The 23,233-nt window shown below is 56.1% G+C and overlaps 1 protein-coding gene across 1 annotated transcript; it reads left to right on the plus strand.

Annotated features, from left to right (window-relative positions):
* Positions 1 to 21,841, plus strand: LOC116863259 (mediator of RNA polymerase II transcription subunit 12-like). The gene is given in 47 exon segments (XM_032850750.1): positions 1 to 293; positions 827 to 931; positions 1,140 to 1,331; positions 1,468 to 1,627; positions 2,130 to 2,311; positions 2,492 to 2,602; positions 2,727 to 2,981; positions 3,332 to 3,478; positions 3,824 to 3,923; positions 4,048 to 4,184; positions 4,401 to 4,532; positions 4,886 to 5,012; positions 5,447 to 5,676; positions 6,046 to 6,126; positions 6,260 to 6,430; positions 6,635 to 6,779; positions 6,946 to 6,996; positions 7,324 to 7,442; positions 7,630 to 7,773; positions 8,254 to 8,417; positions 8,640 to 8,771; positions 9,195 to 9,422; positions 9,598 to 9,742; positions 9,926 to 10,046; positions 10,405 to 10,506; positions 10,623 to 10,736; positions 10,989 to 11,164; positions 11,347 to 11,526; positions 12,850 to 12,921; positions 13,394 to 13,527; positions 13,690 to 13,851; positions 14,320 to 14,431; positions 14,597 to 14,697; positions 15,189 to 15,299; positions 15,477 to 15,612; positions 15,882 to 16,043; positions 17,093 to 17,317; positions 17,319 to 17,363; positions 17,365 to 17,469; positions 17,732 to 17,882; positions 18,036 to 18,229; positions 18,400 to 18,477; positions 18,584 to 18,801; positions 20,411 to 20,630; positions 20,899 to 21,036; positions 21,242 to 21,323; positions 21,562 to 21,841. Coding segments are annotated over 47 exon segments (6,540 nt in total). The 5' UTR covers positions 1 to 194; the 3' UTR covers positions 21,606 to 21,841.
* Positions 21,842 to 23,233: the final 1,392 nt, after the last annotated feature.

A 23,233-nucleotide genomic window follows, 5' to 3' on the forward strand; every position in this document is an offset into this window, starting at 1 on the left:
CGGTATTGTCCGACGGTTCCCGGCGTCCCTCGGTTCCCCTCGGTAGTTTCCGGCAACGATCGAGAGTTTCTAACGTGCCTCCTGTTGTCTTTCGGCTGCCGTCCTCGCAACCGCCACCCCCCTTGTCGGTTCCCTCTCCCCCTCCCCCGTCAGCCGGCCCCGGCTGGCGCCTCTGGCGCTACGGGCTGGGCAAGATGGCGGCCTTCGGGATCTTGAGCTACGAACACCGGCCCCTGAAGCGGCCGCGGCTGGGCCCTCCTGATGTGTACCCTCAAGATCCCAAACAGAAGGAGGTGCGTTCAAAAAATCGGGGCTCTCAAGGGGCCTGAGGCAAGCGATCCGCAGACGAGGAAGCACTGATGGTTTGGTGGGGGGGGCGGTTTGGTAGGAGCCAAAGTCCCAAAAGGGGCAAGAATAAAGTGGGCTGGTGTGGGAGAGTGGGACCTGGGGGGAGGGGGCTTCCCGGGTGTGAATAGGGAATGATGTAGGGGCCACGCTGGAGGCGCCCCTCTCCACACACATGCACACACACACCTCAGAAAGTTGTCTGAGGCAGCTTGGTGAGCTGCGGCTGCTTGTGAGCTTGCAAGGAAGAGTGATGTTGAATGAGCTCTGGGTGGCTGGAAATCTTAGTGACTGTGGGGGTGAGGGTGGGGTCCAAATGAATATAAGGGCCTAGCTTTAAATAACAATCTGTTCTACTCAGAATCTTCCTCCTACCTGCCCCCCCCCCTCCGCGTTGTTCCCTTCTCTTCTGCCCTCCTCTCCCACCACCACCACCCCGGGATGGGGGGGGGGGAGCTAAAATGTCGTTTTCCTGCCTCAGGATGAACTGACGGCCTTGAATGTAAAACAAGGTTTCAATAACCAGCCTGCTGTCTCTGGGGATGAACATGGCAGTGCCAAGAACGTCAACTTCAATCCTGCCAAGGTGAGACAACCCTGCCAGGCTGAAGGAAAAGGCTGGAAGACTGAGAGGGAGCAAAGGCCCTGGGTTAGGAAGACCTAAAGGGATGACCTGAATGGCTTGAGTTTTCCTTCATAACCCAGTGCTGCCACACTGGTATTAGCCCTTCAGAGGCACGACCACCTCTCTGCCTCTTCTTCCCATCCTGAGGTGTATAGTTCTCTTCCCTCAGATCAGTTCCAACTTCAGCAGCATTATTGCGGAGAAGTTACGTTGTAACACCCTCCCTGACACCGGTCGCAGGAAGCCCCAAGTGAACCAGAAGGACAACTTCTGGCTGGTGACTGCACGATCCCAGAGTGCCATTAACACCTGGTTCACTGACCTGGCTGGCACCAAGCCACTCACGCAACTCGCCAAAAAGGTGAGGTGCTGCTTCCTGGTCTCCAGGCCAAGGTGGGGAACATGGGTATGAAGTACTCTGCTATCCTTGGATGAAGCTACATGGGTGCCAGCTCGTGGCAGTGGTAGAAGTCTCACTATTTGTGATGTCTGTACAGGTCCCCATTTTCAGTAAAAAGGAAGAAGTGTTTGGGTACTTAGCCAAATACACAGTGCCTGTGATGCGGGCCGCCTGGCTCATTAAGATGACCTGTGCCTACTATGCAGCAATCAGTGAGACCAAGGTGAAGAAGAGACATGTCATTGATCCCTTCATGGGTGAGTAACTCCTGATACCAGGGGTCCCAGCACTGATTGCATCAAGGAGCGATACAGAGACCCTTGGACTTATTCTCCTTCCTTCTCTGTGTTCCTTGCTTCTGCTTATACCTTGCATTCACTCCGTTGGCAAACATTGCGTGTCTTGAGTATCTACTGTGTGCATGTGCGGGGCTGTCAAGGTGACTAGTCCCTTATTCCCGCCCTTAGGATGCTTATAATCCAGTAGGGATGCTAAGGCATATGTACGAATCACATAATTAGAGAAAGTATGTGTACGCGTGTGTGTGTGTCTCTCAGAAGAGATGGTGAAAGACTTGAGCGGACAGAATTATTTGGGGACATCTGGGAAGGCCATGGGCAGGTGGCATTGGACCAGAGCCTGAGAGGATGAATAGGATTTAGAAGGATGGTGATGGGGGGTGTAGGCATGGGGTGGGGACAGAAGATGTTCTAAGCCGAGGGATGGTGTAAAATAGCCCTTTCCCCACCTTTCCCCTAGAATGGACTCAGATCATCACCAAATACTTATGGGAGCAGCTGCAAAAGATGGCTGAATACTATCGGCCAGGGCCCGCAGGCAGCGGGGGCTGTGGTTCCACCATAGGGCCCTTGCCCCATGACGTAGAGGTGGCAATCCGGCAGTGGGACTACAACGAAAAGCTGGCTATGTTCATGTTTCAGGTAGGAAGAAGGGCCATGGGAAGTGACGCCCAGGTGGCACCTGGTCTCACATTCCTCCAGTATGGGACAGAATCCACCTGCCAGCTTGCCCCAGCTGTGTTTCTCTTCCTCCTTTGATTTACCTTATTGCTAATAGTCCCCAAGGAAACTAATACTCTTCCCACCTCCTTGGACCCATAGGATGGAATGCTGGATAGACATGAGTTCCTGACCTGGGTCCTTGAGTGTTTCGAGAAAATCCGCCCTGGAGAGGACGAGTTGCTTAAACTGCTGCTGCCCCTGCTGCTGCGAGTAAGGCCTGGGGTTTGTGGGAGGTGAATGGTGGGGGGGTCTAGGGAGGATCAGAGGAGAAAGTAGACGTGGATGCCATGTCCAGTGGGGAGAACTGGGGGTCTTGATGGGCATGTCTTCACAGTACTCAGGGGAATTCGTTCAGTCTGCATACCTCTCCCGCCGCCTTGCCTACTTCTGTACCCGGAGACTGGCTTTGCAACTGGATGGCGTGAGCAGTCACTCATCTCACGTTATGTCCGCTCAGTCGACAAGCACACTCCCTACCACCCCGGCTCCTCAGCCCCCGACCAGCAGCACAACCTCTACACCCTTTAGTGACCTGCTGATGTGCCCTCAGCACCGGCCCCTGGTTTTTGGCCTCAGCTGTATCCTTCAGGTGGGTACTGGCTGGGCCCGGGGAAGCATTAAGAAGCATCCAGAGAAGGCTTGGATGCCCGTCCTGGAGAATGGGGGTGATTCTCAGTGGGAGGTGGGAGCAGGCACTGAGTACTTGCTTGGAGATTGTTGCTTCTCGCTCCTGGGGCATTAGTTTCTTTCCAGGACTTGAGTAGGGCCAGAGCAAAAGGAGGGGATGAGGGGAGAGGCTCAGAGCTCAGAGACAGAGTGGTGCTATGCCAGGGACTCAGAATGACGTTGGACCAGAAAGCTCAGGCTGGGGTCTTACAGTGGGGTTCTAGAGAGGGAGCCATGGGAACAGAGCTTGACCCAGCTGTTCCTGTGTGGCAGACCATCCTCCTGTGCTGTCCCAGCGCCCTGGTTTGGCACTACTCACTGACCGATAGCCGCATTAAGACCGGCTCACCACTCGACCACCTGCCTATTGCCCCCTCCAACCTGCCCATGCCAGAGGGCAACAGTGCCTTTACTCAGCAGGTAAGTCCCATGAGGAGCCAGCCTGGTGCCCCTGGATTGAGATGGGAAGCTGGACTGCTTTTTCAGAAATAGCAACTTAGAGGGGCGCCTGGGTGGCTCAGTCAGTTACATGTCTGCCTTAGGCTCGGGTCATGACCCCAGGGTTCCTGGATCTGGCCCCGTGCCTGAGCTTCTTTCCGCTCAGCAAGGAGTCTGCTTCTCCCTCTCCCTCTGCCTCTCTTTTCAAAAAAGAAAAAAAGGAAATAGTGACTTGGGGTCTGGTACAGTCCTTTGTGCCTAAGCCCTGGCCTTCTGTACGCCTTGGTTATCCTTAATTAAAGCACTCCCCCTTTTCCTGTACCGCAGGTCCGGGCAAAGTTACGCGAGATTGAGCAGCAGATCAAGGAGCGAGGACAGGCAGTTGAGGTTCGCTGGTCTTTTGATAAGTGCCAGGAAGCTACTGCAGGTGGGTGCCAGAGGACAGAGAGTAAGAAGGGTGTTTGAAGAAGGGATGGTAAGGACCTAGCGATCTGCAAGTCAGAACGCACTGGGCTTCCTGTTAAGTCCCCTTTCCCACTTTTCTTCCCGAGGCTTCACCATTGGACGGGTGCTCCATACTTTGGAAGTGTTGGACAGCCACAGTTTTGAGCGCTCTGACTTCAGCAACTCTCTCGACTCCCTTTGTAACCGGATCTTTGGATTGGGCCCTAGCAAGGATGGGCACGAGGTGAGCAAGAAGGGGAACAGAAGGATCCAAAAACGTGGCAAGAGGAACAGTACACCTGAGGGGAAAGTATGGCGAGGCATGGACACTGGGGATGTGTGAAGAGACGATCTTCCTGGGCCTGGGCTGTTTTAAGATGGGGCCCGGTCTTGAAGAAAGCAGAGCGGTACTTTATCCCCAACCCTATCCTGCTCACCCCCGTCTTCCTTGGGTCTCCAGATCTCCTCGGATGATGACGCTGTGGTGTCACTACTGTGTGAATGGGCAGTGAGCTGCAAGCGTTCCGGTCGGCATCGCGCTATGGTGGTGGCCAAGCTGCTGGAGAAGAGACAGGCTGAGATTGAGGCCGAGGTCAGGGGGGCAGAGATAAGAGAATGTGGTTGGCCAGTGGGGCAGTGATGGCTGGGGTTGGAGAAGGATGGACCCCAAGTTCAAGTTATGAGAATACAGAAGGGGTACGGACCCTAAAGGGAAAGTTGAGGACCTAAGGCAACAGTAGGAAGGAGTGTATCGGTGTTGGAGTTAGGGAGGCAGGCAGGGCTTCAGTTGGGAGGCAGTAAAGAAAATGGAGGTCAAAGTGGGGATGGAAGCGAAGGGCTTGGCGGTGGAGAAGAAGCAGGCAGCAGGTGAAGCATCATGCGTGGAGAGGTAAAGAAGCCGGCCCAGACCGATGCTGGGGTTTCTTCTCTTCTCTCGTCTTGTAGCGCTGTGGAGAATCAGAAGCCGCAGATGAGAAGGGTTCCATTGCTTCTGGCTCCCTTTCTGCTCCTAGTGCTCCCATTTTCCAGGATGTCCTCCTGCAGTTTCTGGATACCCAGGCTCCCATGCTGAGTATGGACCCCTGCCACCCTCCGCCTCTCTCCGCTGAGACTCGGTTACGCGCCACTGTCCCTGGGAAGCATAGTGAAGGGCTTTCTGGTGTCTATTTCTGTCTTGGGCTCTATGCAGACTGAGTTTGGGGTATAATTCCAGCCTCTGATCATCTTACAGTTGAACAGAATAAAGGAATAAGGGAAGAACCCATGCCAGAAGCATTCTCACACATAAATAGCAGCAAGGATGCTCTCTTCCTTTCTGAGATGGGGTGTGGGGCAGGAGGGGGGTGAACTGACTGTACTCTGTCCCTCGGGTTTGGGGTTGGGGGGTCGTTCTGTTCTTGCCCACCTCAGGTACTCTAGGAGCACTGTGCCTCAGGTGTGCTTCTCTCCCTTGCTGCCCGTGTCCCGTGCTCTCTTAAACCTTTTTTTCTCATTCCCTCCATGCAGCGGACCCCCGAAGTGAGAGTGAGCGAGTGGAGTTCTTTAACTTGGTCCTGTTGTTCTGTGAACTGATCAGACATGACGTTTTCTCCCACAACATGTACACTTGCACCCTCATCTCCCGAGGGGACCTCGCCTTTGGAGCCCCTGGCCCCCGGCCCCCATCTCCCTTTGACGACCCTGCTGATGACTCGGAGCGCAAGGAGGCTGAGGGCAGCAGCAGTAGCAAGCTTGAGGTGAGCAGGCCTCGTCTTGCCCTCGCTACCTCCTTCAGACATTCCCAGACTCCTGGCTCTCAGAGTCCTCCAGGTATCCCTTCCCCGATAAGGGGATGGTATGGGCTTGGTGCTTCGGGTCTGGCCCAGCCCTCTCACATCCCTTGTTGGCATTTGCTCCTCACAATGGGATGAGGGGCTCTGATCCACCTCCTTGAAGCTGAAGGGAATGAGGCACAAGGTGGGTATGTGACTATTTAAAGCTCGACTCCAGATCCGGTGCTTTTCCCAACACGGTCTCCTCCCTCTGATTTCACCGTCCACCTTTCTAGGTGGTGGGGAGCAGCTCCCTGGGGCTAAAGTGACTTGGCTTATATTCTGTGCCCTTAGGACCCAGGGCTCTCGGAGTCTATGGACATTGACCCTAGTTCCAGCGTGCTCTTCGAGGACATGGAGAAGCCTGATTTCTCAGTAAGTTTGATCCCAGTGTGGAAGAAAGAATCCAGCTCCCGAGGTCCTCCTGTTTTGCCTCTCTGGGGAATTTCTTTATGCCCCTGACCCCCTTTTCACCCTCTAAATGTTCTGCCCTTTCGCCTTTTCTTAGTTGTTCTCCCCTACCATGCCCTGTGAGGGGAAGGGCAGTCCATCCCCTGAGAAACCAGATGTTGAGAAGGAAGTGAAGCCCCCTCCCAAGGAGAAGATAGAAGGGACCCTTGGGGTTCTTTATGATCAGCCGCGGCACGTGCAGTATGCCACACACTTTCCCATCCCCCAGGTACTGTCCCCCAGCTCCTTGAGACCTCGGTTTTGAGCCGAGGTTTCTGTCCAAGGACTGTGCTGTGGGGTTGGAGCTGTGCTTGTGGGTGTGGTATGCTGGGAAGGGCCTGAGCTCTGGGATGCTGAGGGTCATGGAGCATGCTTTTGAGAGGAGGAGGGAGTGAGACCCATGCCAGCGTCTGATGGTGCTGCTGGCATGCAGGAGGAATCATGCAGCCATGAGTGCAATCAGCGGTTGGTCGTACTGTTTGGGGTGGGAAAGCAGCGAGATGATGCCCGCCATGCCATCAAGAAAATTACCAAGGATATCCTGAAGGTTCTGAACCGCAAGGGGACAGCGGAAACTGGTGGGTTTGAGGCTCCTGAAACAGATCTCCCCCTAGGAGTGCCCTAGTCAGTGTCCCCTTCCCCAGCACAGGGAACCCCCAGTCATGTCCCCATGTCCTGTCTCTTGGAGTCTCCTGAGAGCTCTAGTCCTTTTGAAACTTCCCCCCTCATTCCCCCCCTCTGCAGACCAGCTTGCTCCTATTGTGCCTCTGAATCCTGGAGACCTGACATTCTTAGGTACCTCACAGTAAGCCCCATACTGCCCGCCCTTCCCCCTCCCCTCCCCCAACCTAGCACCTCCCTGTATGTATTCCTCCGAGGTCCACGTAGTCTGTGGTCCTCCAAACCTTTGCTTCACTGACCCCTTCCCTTCATCCCTCCCCCACCCCCTCCTCAACCCCCCCCCCCCTTCCCCCCCTCCCCCCCCCCCCCCCCCCCCCCCCTTCCTCCCCTGGCCCCCCCCCCCCCCCCCCACCCATAGCCTTCTCTCCATACCCCCCTCCCGACCCCCAGTCAACTAGTTGTCTTCGCCATCCGACTGCTCCCTTTCCACTGTCCCCTCAGGTGGGGAGGATGGGCAGAAGCGACGACGCAACCGGCCTGAAGCCTTCCCCACTGCTGAAGATATCTTTGCTAAGTTCCAGCATCTTTCACATTATGACCAGCACCAGGTCACGGCTCAGGTGTGGGCCTAGGTCCTGCCCTTTTCCCAACATTCTGCCAGCCTGCCCTGTTTTCCTTTCCTCCTCCTCTCCCCGCTAGGCAGGCTAAGCCTCCTGGTCTCATCCCTGTCTGCCATCTTCCTTTTCTTGCTTCCCTGGTTCTTTCTGCGTCTCTCCACTCCTGTCTCACTCCCACTGCCCTTATTAGGTCTCCCGGAATGTTCTGGAACAGATCACAAGCTTTGCCCTTGGCATGTCATACCATTTGCCTCTGGTGCAGCACGTGCAGTTCATCTTCGACCTCATGGAATATTCACTCAGCATCAGTGGCCTCATCGACTTTGCCATTCAGGTGGGGAAGTTGGGGAGATGAGGGTGGAAGAAGGTGTTTGTGCTGTATGGGGTCCCGAGGTCGAGAGTCGGGCCTCAGGCCTGTGTCCTGGGCTACTTGGGATGGGCAGGAAAGCCAGCCCGGTGGGGGCTGGAGGGTCAGGTGGAACATGAGCTAAGAAGGCCCAGACTAGCAGCTCACGTGCTCCACAGGGAGGCCCAAGAGATAGATGAGAGCGTTGGGTACGGACTGTCCTCCTGCGGTGGAGTTCATAAAACTGTATCCTAGAGACGAGTTAGATCGTCGATGTGGCTTGTAGCGTTAATAGAATAAAGGACAGTGGCGTATGGCAACAGGGTCCTTCTAGACTGAGGCGGCTGCAGCGGGAAGGGGCTCAGGCCTGTCTGGGCAGTTGCCTCATGGGAAGGGAGGTTATATGGCACACAGGGGCCTCTTCTCATCTCTCACCACCCCCCAACACACACACACTTGCTCTGCCAGCTCCTGAATGAACTAAGCGTAGTCGAGGCCGAGCTGCTCCTCAAGTCCTCAGATCTGGTGGGCAGCTACACTACCAGCCTGTGCCTGTGCATTGTGGCCGTCCTGCGGCACTACCACGCCTGCCTCATCCTCAACCAGGACCAGATGGCCCAGGTCTTCGAGGGGTAAGTGGGGGCCACGGAATAACTGGGTGGCTCGGGGCTCTGGCGAGTGCCAGTGGAAGCGGGCCCCTGAAGGACGTGGGGCTCTCGCCGTGGCCAAGCCCCTGCCATTTGGGCAGGCAGGGGAGACTAGTACCAAGAGCCATGAGCCTGTGTCCGGGGACCTTCATGCCTTGGCTGTGCCCATGGCTTACGGACCATCTCAACCTTGCACCCTCATGACAGGCTGTGTGGCGTAGTGAAGCATGGGATGAACCGGTCAGATGGCTCCTCGGCGGAACGCTGTATCCTTGCTTATCTCTATGATCTGTACACCTCCTGTAGCCATTTAAAGAGCAAATTTGGGGAGCTTTTCAGGTAAGAGAGGTGGGAGGTGAGGGTAGAGAGTGGGACCTTGGCCCATCTCCTTCCCATTACCGCTCAACTCAGGAGCAGGGCACAGCCTAGGACCCCGCTGTCTCTGTCTGGCCATCTGGGAACTCTGTCCTTCATGTGTTCTTGGTTCTGGAGAGTAGGCCTGCCTCCTTCTTTTCCTTATCATCCTGGCCTCCAGCCCATCTCCAAGGGGCCCACACTCCTCCTCCCAGCCTCGAGAGGCCTCCCGTACCTTGTTCTCACTGGGTCCCTGTCCCGCCTACTCGGCTTGGTCCCATCTACCTTTTGCTTGCCTCAGGGTCCCCGGTGCCTCCCTGTTTTCCCCTCCTCTCCCCCTTCCCAACCATCCCTCTGCCTCGCCAGATCATCCCCGACACTGCCGTGTCCCTTCTCCCACCCCTGCAGCGACTTCTGCTCCAAGGTGAAAAACACCATCTACTGCAATGTGGAGCCCTCAGAATCCAACATGCGCTGGGCACCCGAGTTCATGATTGACACTCTGGAGAACCCCGCAGCTCACACCTTCACCTACACGGGGCTAGGCAAGAGTCTTAGTGAGAACCCTGCTAACCGCTACAGCTTTGTCTGCAATGCCCTTATGCACGTCTGTGTGGGGCACCATGATCCCGATAGGTATGGGGCGTACTGAGTGGGGAACGGGCACCACGCTCCTGCCTGAGTTTGGGAGGGATGAGATGCCCGGGAGGTATGGCAAACTTGGTTACTGCTGGGGTGGAGATGAAAAGTTAATGAGTCTGAGGTTTTGTGGAACAAGGTTTTTCCTGAGGGCGTTTGTACTTCTCCCCAGGGTGAATGACATCGCAATCCTGTGTGCAGAGCTGACAGGCTATTGCAAGTCACTGAGTGCTGAATGGCTAGGGGTCCTGAAGGCCTTGTGCTGCTCCTCTAACAATGGCACTTGTGGTTTCAACGACCTTCTTTGCAACGTAGATGTGAGACTTGGGCCGGGGTCCCGCTGGGGCATGGGATGGTTCCCAGGGCTTGGTGGGGAGGGGCTTGGTCCCGGTCGTCGAGGTTGCAGAGGGACAGAGGCCCATAGAGCGGAGGCCGACCGCTTTGAGTTGGCAGCCTCTCTGCGCACTGAGGTGGGATATCTTGGCTGCTTTTTCCTCCAGGTCAGTGACCTGTCTTTTCATGACTCCCTGGCTACTTTTGTTGCCATCCTCATCGCTCGGCAGTGTCTGCTCCTTGAGGATCTGATTCGCTGTGCTGCCATCCCTTCGCTCCTTAATGCCGGTGAACTGCCAATCCATAACCCCTAGAATTTCTGGACCTTAAGTTTGACTAGACACCCGATGGCCACACACTCACTGTTCAGTGTGAGGCTCCCCAGTACCACCAGAGGCCGGTCCGGTGATGTGCCTTGGTCTGGGAGCGGCCTCATTCTAACCTGCCATTGGTGGCCCCGATCTTTCAATCTTTCCGTGTTTTGACCCTCCAAGGGACTCCTCTCACACTGTAAGACAGTTGGTTGCCCCACCTCTCCTTGGGCATTATCTTGTCATATCTCCTTTTGCCTGACTTTGCCTTCCCTTGCAGCCCTTTGCCAACACCGTGTCCCTTCGCCCTGTCCAATATTTTTTTCTTTTTTAAGCTTGCAGTGAACAGGACTCTGAGCCAGGGGCCCGGCTTACCTGCCGCATCCTCCTCCACCTTTTCAAGACGCCACAACTCAATCCTTGCCAGTCGGACGGAAGTAAGTGACCCTGATCTGGGCCAGCCGGCAGTAGAAAATGTGGCTACCACTGCCACCGCGCCCCCCGCCCCCGCCGTTTCTACTTTTGCTTCCCCTGACTTCAGCTCCCTCCCCAGACAAGCCTACAGTAGGAATCCGTTCCTCCTGTGACCGCCACCTGCTGGCTGCCTCCCAGAACCGCATAGTGGATGGAGCTGTGTTTGCTGTTCTCAAGGCCGTGTTTGTACTTGGTATGGGGATAGGAAGGGAGCGGTGCCAGAAGTGTGTGTGGGGTGGAGTACCAGCCGAGCTACAGAGGACAGTCTTTCTCCCTCCTGAAGGTGGTCTCTTGGACCTCTGGGGAGGAGAGGCGGGAGGGAAGTGTATTTCTGTACCCTAGGGCCAGATTTGGGGAGTTCCTGCCTCTGTGGGTCTGGGCTGGGTTTCTCCACCGTGTTCAGATCTCACTCTGCCCTTCCCTATCTGCCACCCGTGAACCACAGGGGATGCGGAACTGAAGGGTTCGGGCTTCACTGTGACAGGAGGAACAGAAGAACTTCCAGAGGAGGAGGGAGGAGGTGGCAGTGGCGGTCGGAGGCAGGGTGGCCGCAACATCTCTGTGGAGACAGCCAGTCTGGACGTCTATGCCAAGTACGTGCTGCGCAGCATCTGCCAACAGGTCAGTCTCACCTTCCCCCCCCAGGCCTCCTCGGTGCCTTTCTAGAGCATAGTCCTGTTTTCAGCCGTGATCATGCCACCTTTCCCCTATACATCATGGCCTTGGTCAACCCCCAGCCTATCCCCCTTATCCCTCACCCCACTCACTGGTTGCCCCAGTGCCCTGATGACCAGCTTCCTCAGGAATGGGTAGGAGAGCGTTGCCTTAAATCGCTGTGTGAGGACAGCAACGACCTCCAAGACCCTGTGCTGAGCAGTGCCCAGGCCCAGCGCCTCATGCAGCTCATCTGCTACCCGTACCGCCTGCTGGATAATGAGGATGGGGAGAACCCCCAGCGACAGCGCATTAAGCGCATTCTCCAGGTAGGCCAAGGTGATGGGGGTCTTGGAGGAACCAGGGGCCAGGCGGGCCCCAAGGCCCAGGGTGAAAACATAGGAACCCTGAGAGAAGGAGAGGAGGATGGTCAAGGAGGAAGACGGACAAGGATGCGGGCGAAAGGTGGTGAGGGAAACAGCTCAGACGTGGGTTTAGAAGTCATGCCAACATGGTCAAGACCCTAGAGTCAGCCAGTGGCTGAGGGTGCGGCTGTCAGGAGTGGAACTGCAGCTCAGCAGCGCAAGGCACAACATCTGGGAAGCCTAGTTCTGGGCCTTGCTTGTTGGGCATTTGTTCCCTGCTCAGTCCCCAATGGCAGGAGTACCCAATAGCTCCCAGTTATAGAGCATCCGCTTTGTGCTGAGTGTTGTGCATAGCACTCTGTGTTTGTCTGCCTATTTAGTCTGTCCAACCCCGTAAAGGAGGTAGGGGTGTCTGTGTTTGACCAACGAGGACTCCCAGGCTTGAAGAGCCTAAGTGACTTGCCCAAGGTCACACAGCTAGTAAGCTTAAGGGTCAGCATGTGAACCCAGGTGGGCCTGTGCTACGCGCGCCCCGCATCCCCCACTCCATCCCCACTCGGCCACGCTGCCTCAGACATTAGGGTAACTGGAGGGAGGGTGGAGAAAGAGAGCCATCTGGAAGAGCTACAGGAATGAGGTCTTCTCAGCCCAAAGGAGATAATGTCACAGAGAGATTAACTTGAAGTAGTAGCCTTCAGGTTTGGAAAGGACTTTGAGCAGCTGGTTTAAAATAGGAGAAGCAGGCTTCGACTTTAACATCAAGGATTTAGGGTAAGCATTAGGGAGAACTCACCTCTGCAAAGGAATGTGAGGCCGTGGAACAGGAGACCAGGGAAAGGTGAAGTTTTTCTGAACCACTTTTTTTTTTTTTAAAGATTTTATTTATTTATTTGTCAGAGAGAGAGAGAGAGAGCGTGCGAGAGAGTGAGCACAGGCAGAGTGGCAGGCAGAGGCAGAGGGTGAAGCAGGCTCCCTGCCGAGCAAGGAGCCCGATGTGGGACTCAATCCCAGGATGCTGGGATCATGACCTGAGCCGAAGGCAGCCGCTTAACCAACTGAGCCACCCAGGCATTCCCTGAACCGCTTTCAAAATAGGGTGGATTTTCAGCCCTTTTGGGTCGTGTCAGTGGAGGCTTTCCTAAGGAGAGGGACACGGAGGTTCCTTTCAGACCTGTAGGCTTATGTGTTTCAAGGTTGCAAGAGGTCAGGAACTGGTCTTGGGGTGGTGAGTGGCTGGGGCCGGGGGACATGTTGATGATGAGCTTGGGAGCGGTATCTCTGTCACAGAACTTGGACCAGTGGACCATGCGCCAGTCATCTTTGGAGCTGCAGCTCATGATCAAGCAGACCCCTAACAATGTGAGTGGTGCCCGGCCCTCTCTTTCCTGTGCCCGCTTCCAGCTCCACATGCCTCACGAGGGTGGGTCACCACAGAAGAACCCACGTCCTGCCCTCGGGTTCTTGGGCTGAGAGAGAAGAGAGGACGGGAAGATGGCAGACGCCTGGGGCTGAGGAATAGGGAGGTGGGCTGGGAGAGCTGGGGCTCTGCGCTGTGGGAGAAGGTTGGCGGCGGTGGTGGCAGAGGCTGTTTCTATGGTCATGATGGTGAGGAGGTGTTCGAGGAGAAGATAGTGGGGAATTGGAGAAATGGGGAGGTGCTGGAGGGCACAGCTCCCAGCAGAGTTGTCTTTCCCCATTCTCATTACCCTCTCATTACCCTCCAGAAAGATGCCTTTCTCCGTCTTCATTTCCTACATCTCCTACCATCTGTTTTCCTTCATCCCCAGTTACCTAGTTAGTACCCCATGTGCCTTTCATCCCCCTGCCCCAGGAGATGAACTCCCTCTTAGAGAACATCGCCAAGGCCACAATCGAGGTTTTCCAGCAGTCGGCAGAGACGGGGTCTTCTTCTGGAAGCACTGCCACCAACATGCCCAGCAGCAGCAAGACCAAGCCAGTGCTCAGGTTGGGGAGAAATGTGTTCAGACCCCTTATGAGTTGTTCTGCTAGCGTAAATGATTTCAGTCTCACAGAGGTTCTAGGTCTGTCCGTCAGGTGAGGGGAGGAGGGGTGCTTCCACCCTGGCCTGGCTCCTTTGGGACACTGTGTGCTCTGTCTGTCCTCCAGCTCTCTAGAGCGCTCTGGTGTGTGGCTGGTGGCCCCCCTCATTGCTAAACTGCCCACCTCAGTCCAGGGGCATGTGTTAAAGGCGGCCGGGGAGGAACTGGAGAAGGGTCAGCACCTGGGTTCCTCTTCCCGCAAAGAACGTGACCGACAAAAGCAGAAGAGGTAAAGTGGTTGTGGAGGGGACCAGAATTGAGGGGTAGAAAGGAGAGGAAGCAGGGCCAGGGAAGAAGAAAAGCTGGGACACGGGTGGGGATGAGAAATCACAGGAAAGTGGAAAATTGGAGGGTAAGAGTGGGCACGGTTGAGCAAGAGGCTAGATCTTATTTGGTTAATTTTATTTATTTGAGAGAGAAAGACAGAGATAGCGAGAGAGAGCACAAGGTGGGGGAGGAGAGGGAGAAGCAGGCTCCCCGCTGAGCAAGGAGCTCCATGCGGGGCTTGATCCCAGGACCCCGGAATCATGACCTCAGCTGAAGGAAGACGCTTAACCTGACTGTGCCCCCACAGGCACCCCAAGAGGCTAGATCTTGAGAGAGTAGAGTCTAAGGCTTGGAATGATGAGATGGGCAGCTGCCTAATTCACATCTCGTGGTCCTGTCCTTGTTCTTTTCCTTTTCCTCCCTTCTCTAGCATGTCCCTGTTGAGCCAGCAGCCATTCTTATCCCTGGTGCTGACGTGTCTGAAAGGGCAGGATGAGCAGCGTGAGGGCCTTCTCACCTCCCTCTACAGCCAGGTGCACCAGGTACAGGCCCCTGGGCCACTGAGCTGGGCCGGAGGGCAGAAACGGGTGCCCCCGAGGCCACCATGTCCCCAGAACCTCCAGTACTTAACGGTCAACGCCTTGAGTGTTTGGGGATGGAAATGAGAAGATGCCGCGAGCTGGTCATCATGCTTGTTTCTGTCTCAGATTGTGAATAACTGGCGGGACAACCAGTACTTAGATGATTGCAAACCAAAGCAGCTCATGCACGAGGCTCTCAAGCTGCGGCTCAACCTGGTGAGGGGGGTGTCCGGGGAGAAAAGAGATGTGGGTGGGACTAGAACTGCTCCATAGAGATGCCTCCCCACTCCAGCGCTGGCCAGGGGTGCGGGCGGAGGGTGCTGAGATGGAGGGCCCAATTTCCACCAGGTCTTTGAGTATTGATCTGGCCCTCCTCAAGACGTGGGACCTAAAGTGGTTGAAGGTCTGGATCCTTGCAGAGACCCTGCCTCAGTACCCTAGATTCTGGCCGGGACCCTGGAAACCCACCGTGGAATGTTGAGTGGAATCCTGGACATCCCTTAGTCCAGCTCCCATGGGTTCCTAAGTCAGGAACCGGAGGCCCAGAGGGGCCAAGAATGTAGTCATTGGCCTGGACTCACATAGCAGATCCCGGGTCCGACTGGCACTTGGTGGGAGCTGGGCGAAGTGGCAGCCAGGCTGGGTTCTGCTGTGAGCTTTCCCGAAATGCCAGCCTCGGCCCCTGAGCCATCTGACAGGCTCGTTGTGGCCCTGGCAGGTGGGGGGGCATGTTTGACACGGTGCAGCGCAGCACCCAGCAGACCACCGAGTGGGCCATGCTCCTCTTGGAGATCATCATCAGCGGCACCGTGGACATGCAGTCCAACAAGTAAAGTACCCCCACCCTCTGCCCTCAGTCTTGCGCCTGGGAGGTAGTCCCTTCCCCCATGCCAGGTGCAGGACGCCCTGCGGCTGGCGCAACTCTCCCTGCTTGGCTCCCACCCCGGAGCCACTGTCTGGCCTAGCCTCTTTCCTCTCCGGTTCTCTCCCGGTCTTCTCATCACAGCGAGCTCTTCACCACCGTGCTGGACATGCTGAGTGTGCTCATCAACGGGACCCTGGCCGCAGACATGTCTAGCATCTCTCAGGGCAGCATGGAGGAGAATAAACGTGCCTACATGAACCTGGTGAAGAAGCTACGGGTGAGCAGAGGAAGCGAGGGCACGGCTCTGGTGGCGGGGGATGGGGACTGGCCCCTCGGCTCCCTCTCCCCTGACCTTGTGCACGCCATTCGACTTCGTTCAGGCCAGAGCCGCCTCCCCTCCACCTCCCCGTCCACTTCTTGTTATCTGTACAGTGAGGGTTTACCGAGTGTCGTTGTCGTCGTGCCTGGTTCTCTGCTGTCCCTTGAGACTTCCCATCACTCCTTTGCTGTGTCCTTGAACCCTTGCCTGTCTTCCTGTGCCTGCAGAAAGAACTGGGGGAGCGCCAGTCAGACAGTCTGGAAAAAGTTCTCCAGCTGTTGCCACTGCCCAAGCCAACCCGAGATGTCATCACCTGTGAGCCGCAGGGCTCCCTCATCGACACCAAGGGCAACAAGATTGCAGGCTTCGATTCCATCTTCAAGAAGGAGGCATGTCCCCTTTTCCTCCCATCCCTTTTCCCATTGCAGCACCGATCCCCCCACATCCAGCTTTTCCCTCCTCTGGGCAAGAGCTCTCCCTGCATGAACCTTGTCGCTACGACTGGCTTACCAGGCGGGGGAGTCCATGGGGCTCTGCTGGCAACAGCTGTCTCTGGGGTGTGGAGCTGATCGCTGAACTTTTTTTTTTTTTTTTTTACATTTCTGCGCCCCATCTTGAGAATCTCATCCTCATTCATCTGTCTCTTCACCTCTACCCACCTCCTCCCATCCGCACCCACCTTTGAACAAACCACCCATTTCTCAGCACCCTGTCCTCCTCCACCCTGGCCGGCACCCCACCCATCTGTCTGGCCAGCTGCTGGATCTCTGTTACCCTGCATTCACCCATGCCAGCGCCCCCATCTCTGCACAACTTTCCCTGCCCCTCGTCTCTGTCAGCTGCAGTGTTTGTTGAGTAACCTGGATGGCTGTGGAGAGCCGAGAGGGGGAGGGAAAAGATGAGGCAGAGTCTAAAATCTAGAGTCCAGCCCAGTCATATGTATGCTGTCTTTACTCCTTTTCCTGGCCCGTTTGTGTGTCTTTCTGAGTCTTCTTTCTCTCTCTATCTCTGTCTCTGCCTGACTCTCTCCCTTGACCCTTCTCTGTGTCTCTCTATGCGCCTCTTTGTCTCTCTTCCTGTTTCTGACTCTTTCTCTGTTTTTGCCTTTCAGTCTCTTCCTGCCTTCCTGTTGCTGTGTCTTCCTTTGAATGTCATCATCTGTGTGTCCCTGCCCATCGCCCTCTCCCCTCTGAATTCTGTCTGCTCTGAGCGTGTATGTGTGTCGGTGTACATGTGTGTTCATGTCCATCCCTCTCATCGTCTCCCAGGAACTGACCTGGGCCTGGGTTTGTTTTTGGTTTTTTGTTTTTTGGGTTGTTTTTTTTTTTTTTTCCCGTTTAATTGCCAACAGATCCTTCCCCCTCTCCTACAAGCCCTCAAGGTCTGTCTCCTGTTTTCCAAATCTCAGCAGCTCACTGTGTGTCATTTTCTGGAGCAGGGTCTACAGGTTTCTACCAAACAAAAGATCTCTCCCTGGGATCTTTTTGAGGGCTTGAAGCCGTCCGCTCCACTGTCCTGGGGCTGGTTTGGAACAGTCCGGGTGGACCGGCGCGTGGCCCGAGGAGAGGAGCAGCAGCGCTTGCTGCTGTATCACACCCACCTGCGGCCCCGGCCCCGCGCTTATTACCTGGAGCCGCTCCCGCTGCCCCCGGAAGATGAGGAGCCCCCCTGCTCCCACCCTGTTAGAGCCTGAGAAGAAGGCTCCAGAGCCCCCCCAAAACTGACAAACCTGGGGCCGCTCCACCCAGTACTGAGGAACGCAAGAAGAAATCCACCAAGGGCAAGAAACGCAGCCAGCCACCCGCCAAGACAGAGGTTAGTGCTGTTCCCCCACAACCCCACCCCATTATGCTCCCACAGCCTCTCTCTCTCTGCCCCCCACCCCATAATTCTGTGCAGCTTCTGGTTTCTGAGGGGAGTGAAGGGGAGGTGGGGAAGAGGTGCCATTAGAATGACAAAAATGAGTCACATAGGTCTAGCTCCTCTGCAGCCCTGGTCCCCAACCTTGTCCCACCTCTCCCCCGCCCCCCCACCCAAGTTACGATCCACTCACCTTCCTCCTCTGCTCTTCACACAGGACTATGGAATGGGCCCAGGAAGGAGTGGCCCTTACGGTGTGACGGTGCCCCCAGACCTCTTGCACCACACTAACCCTGGTTCCATATCGCATCTGAGCTACAGGCAGGGCTCCATAGGCCTGTACACCCAGAACCAGCCACTCCCTGCAGGTGAGAGCCGGCCTCTAGGAAAGGGAGTTACCTGAGCATCCCTCCTGCCTGAGGGACAATGTCCCATCCCTGAGGATGTGCCCATGACCGGGACACTGAGCGGGAACTCAGGGAATGGGGAGCCTGGAGAGGTCAGCCCTCGCCCCTTTCCAGGCGGCCCTCGCGTGGACCCGTACCGCCCTGTGCGGTTACCAATGCAGAAGCTGCCCACCCGACCACCTTACCCTGGAGTGCTGCCCACAACCATGACGGGAGTCATGGGACTTGAACCCTCGTACAAGACCTCTGTGTACCGACAGCAGCAGCCCGCGGTGCCCCAAGGACAGCGCCTTCGCCAACAGCTCCAGGCAAAGATAGTGAGAGGGGCAGTAGGGAGGGCCGTCAGGGAGAGGGGCTTTGGGGGGTCATGAGACTGAGGAGATGCTTGGGATTTTCGCAAGGACTTGGCAGAGCGGGAGAACCAAGACAGCAGGAAGTGTTTTCCTGAGTTTGAGTTTGTCTCCTTTTTTCCCTCTAGCAGAGTCAGGGGATGTTGGGACAGTCATCTGTCCATCAGATGACTCCCAGCTCTTCCTACGGTTTGCAGACCTCCCAGGTGAGGGCATGAGAGGGTGAGAAGGGGGTGGGGTGGAAGGGGCTTGAGGCCAGCCACCCTGTGCAGTCTTGGCCCTGACCCCCTCTCTCTTCTTCCTTCTCTCCAGGGCTATACTCCTTATGTTTCTCATGTGGGATTGCAGCAACACGCAGGCCCCGCAGGTACCATGGTGCCCCCCAGCTACTCCAGCCAGCCTTATCAGAGCACCCACCCTTCTACCAATCCTACTCTTGTAGATCCCACTCGCCACCTGCAACAGCGGCCCAGTGGCTATGTGCACCAGCAGGCCCCAACCTACGGACATGGGCTGACCTCCACTCAAAGGTACTACCCAAGGCATCTGCATGTGGGAGGGGTTCGGGGGGGCTGTGAAGACACACCGGGCTGTAAGACGCATCTGATGGGTGGGGGAAGCCCATGCCAGGAAGTGATGGGACTAGTCTGAACTTTCAGAGATGTGACGAATGCTTAGCTGGCCCCAAAACGCTGGAGCCAGAAGGGACCAGGTGACCGGTAGGCTTCCGTCCCCTTGCCCGACATTTCTTGGAGGCCTTGAGAGGTGAAGGTCACTCCTCCCACTATGATAAGGAAAGGTCTGGGGCTGTTAGATGTACTGTGTGGTAAGGAGTCGTCCCGCTAGCAGCAGAGCAGTTCCACGCTGGAACGGAACAGCCACTGAGCCGTCCTACCATGCCGAATGCTAGTTGGGCCTTTTAGGACTCGGGAGCCATGTCTTGAGGCTCTGTGGCTTGGGCTCTAGGACACCAGGGAGTGGAGCAGAGGAAAGCCCTCTCCTTAGAAGCATCAGTCAGCCGCCCACTGTGTGGCCAGTACTCCGCTAGGACAGGGTAGGGTGAGAAAAGGTTTTAGAAAATACAGAGCCCCTCACCACAGAGAATTTTTCGTCCAGTCTGGGAGAGGAGACTCACACAGAAGAACATTTAAGGGTTACGGTGAGGAGAGAGGTATGATCAGGTAGGCAGTGGTGTGCTGTGAAGTAAATGGGAATTCAGAAAAGGTATGGGATGATGTTGTTGTGGGCCTGAGTCTTTAGAGGAAGTTTCACGAAGGAGGTGAGATTTGAGTTGGCCTTTGAAGGATAGCTGTAATTTAGATTGGTGGTGTGGAGGATGAGAAAAGGGAGTCCAGGTAGATGACAGAGTGTGAATGAAGATGGGACCAGAGTGAGGAGGGTGACTTGGGGCCACGGGGGCAGGGGATGGGAAGAAGAGCATGGGTAGCATGTAAAATTCACACCGGGGCAGTAGCAGGAGACAGGCAGGGACGGGCAGGTGATACAGGGCTTCGAGCGCTCCGTGCAGAGTTGAGACAGAGTTCCACAAAGGGCTCTTTTGATCAGAAAGGCTGTGTTGTGAGTCGATGTGTTGACAGATGAATATGAGATGCAGGGATAGGACACGTGGGGAAGGAGACGGAGGACTTGAGAGCGAGGGTCCGGCTGGGAGGTAGCCTGTTGCTGTGCCATACGTGGGAAGGCACGAGAGCAGGAGAACTCCGTGGTCTTTCCGATTCTGAAATGTTCCCCGGGGACCACTACCTCCAATAGCAGAAAGCAGCTCAGTGGGTACACTCTAGAACACCTGTTCTGTACTAAGACTGATTTTCATTCTTGTAAGAGAAAAGTGGTGAAAACAGAATTGGGAGATGTCTTGCCGTGAAGGTGATGAGCCCTTGAAATGGGGTGATGCCTTTGCCCCTTATTCCTCAACATAGCAATCTGTCAGAACCGAGACAGGCCCTTCTGGTTAGCGTCAGGAGGAGTGAGTGAAGCAACTTGTTGAGGTTTCCTTCAGGTCAGGGACGGGGACTTCTCCTCCTCCTCCCCCCCGCCGCCCCCCCACTTTCCTACCTCCTACCCCACACCCCCATCCTGGGGACCGGGCCTTGACCTTCGGCCCACTGGTCTTGGCAGGTTTTCCCACCAGACCCTGCAGCAGGCCCCCATGATAGGTACCATGACTCCGCTGGGCGCGCAGGGCGTCCAGGCCGGTGTGCGATCGGCGTCCATCCTGCCCGAGCAGCAGCAGCAGCAGCAGCAGCAACAGCAGCAGCAGCAGCAGCAGCAGCAACAGCAGCAGCAGCAGCAGCAGCAACAGCAGTACCACATCCGGCAGCAGCAGCAGATCCTGCGGGTGAAGCCCTAGGCCTTCTGGGGTCTGGGGACCCAGGAGGGGCGGGGCGGTCATTCTTTGGGGGTCTGATGCGGGTGATGGGGTGAGGTGGCACCGGCACTGGGGAGCATCCCCTGGCACTCAGTAGGGGCCCTAAAAGTTCCTGTTCTCCTCTTCCCCCTGTTGGCTTCCAGGGGGGCCTGTGGGAGTGCCCTGGGGAGTCTGTGCCAGTGGGACAGAGGTTGGGGGGGCGGGTGGTGGAGGGAGTCCCCTCCCTTCTGAAGCCCAGCACTCTTGATCACAGCAGCAGCAGCAACAGCAGCCCCAGCAGCAGCAGCAGCAACAGCAACAGCAGCAGCAGCAGCAGGCACACCAGCAGCAGCAGCAGGCAGCTCCTCCCCAACCCCAGCCCCAGTCCCAGCCCCAGGTAGCCGCTGGAGCACAGAGCCTGGCTCAGGGACGGTTGCCCAGGTTGGGCACACAGCCAGTGAACCGGGTTGGGCAGTTTTTTGGGGGGCAGGGGGTCAAGGTGGGAGGCAAGGCATGGCCCCCGAAAATGGGGTCAGGAGATGAGGATGGAGAGCGAGGCAGAAAGTTCAAGGTCAGTCTTCCACTTCTGGTTTCTGCCTCAGTTCCAGCGCCAGGGGCTTCAGCAGACACAGCAACAGCAACAGACAGCAGCTTTGGTCCGGCAGCTCCAACAACAGCTCTCCAGTAAGCCTGCCTTCCTCCTCACCCCTGCCCCCGGCCCCCATGGGGGGAGAGCCCCAGGGACTGCATAGTGGGGTGGGGAGTGGGGGCGGGGAGGAGCTCCGGTGATTGCCTCAGGCCCAGGTCTTGGAGGGGAAGCCTGGCCTTCCCATCCCTTCCCTTGGTACCTGAATAGCCTTCCCCCTGCATACCTACCTCTCTGCTTGGTCTCCCAGCCTGGATCATCTCTGGTTTTCCACAGATACCCAGCCACAGCCCAGTACCAACATATTTGGACGCTACTGAGCCACCTGGAAGAACGGCTTGTGCCCTGGATGTGGCCCCACCCATTCATCTTAATTCCTGGTCTCCTTTTCAGGCTAGCACCAGTAATGGTTGGGGCTCTTCCCTCAGGCTCCATTTTTAATAAGTTTTTAGTATTTTTGTTAATGTGAGGCGTTGAGCTGTTGGGTTTTGTATATTATTTATATAGAGACCCCAGAGCTGTTGCACCCAATACACAGAGCTTCTTTGCAAAGGAAGTGTGTGACTTCTGCATGGCTGGCAAGGGTGGGTTCTGGGGAGAGTGCGGGGGGGCTGGAGCAACCAACCGGTCAGAGCCTTTTATCCCAGGTCCCATCCCCGTCCCATCCCTTTCCAGTTCAACCCCTTTTTACCTTCTGTCCCCTCAGTTTCTGAGTTACAGTCGGATTGCTACTGTCCTCTCTTCTCCAGCCTGGCAACATCTTGTATAGGTTTGGGCCATGAGTTTCTTAAGGGCGGCTTACCTTTTTAGCTAGATGTTGCAGGTTCTTTGTAGCTTCTCTCCATGAGGGCTAGACCGCTGGGGTTGGGGAGGGTCCGTGAGACAGGAGGATTTGAGGGGAAAAAAATCCGTAGAACCTGATTCTTCTGCCCCCCCATCCCACACTCTCACTGGGTTTTGAACAGGCTTCAGGATGGAGGTGTGACAGACACTGCCTACCTTTTTTGCCACCTCGCGTGCTCCATATCATGCACCAAGCGGCATCTTAGAGAACTTTCCCTGAGAGTCACATTTTTGGGATGAGAAACAGGCCTGCCATTGGCAAGTGTCCCCATCGAACTGGTGGTGGTGGAAAGCCAGTATGGTTCTAGGGGGAGGAGACGGCCCAGTAAGAGGGAGGACCCCTTTCTTCTCTCTCCGCCCTGTTGCTGGAACTGTTTTTTTTTTTCATATGACCCACCTTGGCAGTGACCCAGGATGACTGTTGCTCCCTCCCATCTTGCAATGGAGAATACTCTTAAGTCGTTGCCCCAGAGTCGCATTGGGAACTGTGGTAGGGTCATTCACAGCCCCTTTGCCTTCAAGTTTGGGGCATTAGATCTAAGGCTGTTGAGGAGGGCCAACTGGTATGCGCAGCTGGGGCTGGAAGAGGACCAGCCTCAGCCTGGGGCCGGGTGGAAGAAGGTAACGATCTGACAACTTCAGGGGAACATCCAAGCCATAGCTGCACTGGGTCACCGGCAAGTGTCAAGCATGCTGGTAAGACCAGGAACATTGATCAATACCCAAGTTCTAAAAAATAAAAAAGAGAATAAATAAAGCAAAATCTCACTTCGAGGTCCATGGCACCCTCACTCACATGGGACTCAGCAAGTTTCGGAGCCGTGTGCACAAGGAACAAAACCCCAGACGGGGTCCAGGCAGCCGTGACTGTGACCGAAGCTCGCTTCTGATCTGTTCTGTCCTGACATAAACACTCTGAGGAGCTGCAGGCTTGGGGGCACAGCTGGGATAAGGGACACTCTGAGGGACTCGGGTCGGGGAGCAGGGGGTAAACAAAAGGGACAGGTGCACTACACACGGAAACATGAGACACAAAGACAGTGGGATCTGGAGGGGAGAGCCTGAAATGGTGGGGCAACTGGCCTGCTTGACAGTCTCAGTCTGA

Source organism: Lontra canadensis, unplaced genomic scaffold (genome assembly GCF_010015895.1).
Source record: "Lontra canadensis isolate GAN:19392208 unplaced genomic scaffold, GSC_riverotter_1.0 scaffold783, whole genome shotgun sequence".
Taxonomy (NCBI): Eukaryota; Metazoa; Chordata; class Mammalia; order Carnivora; family Mustelidae; genus Lontra; species Lontra canadensis.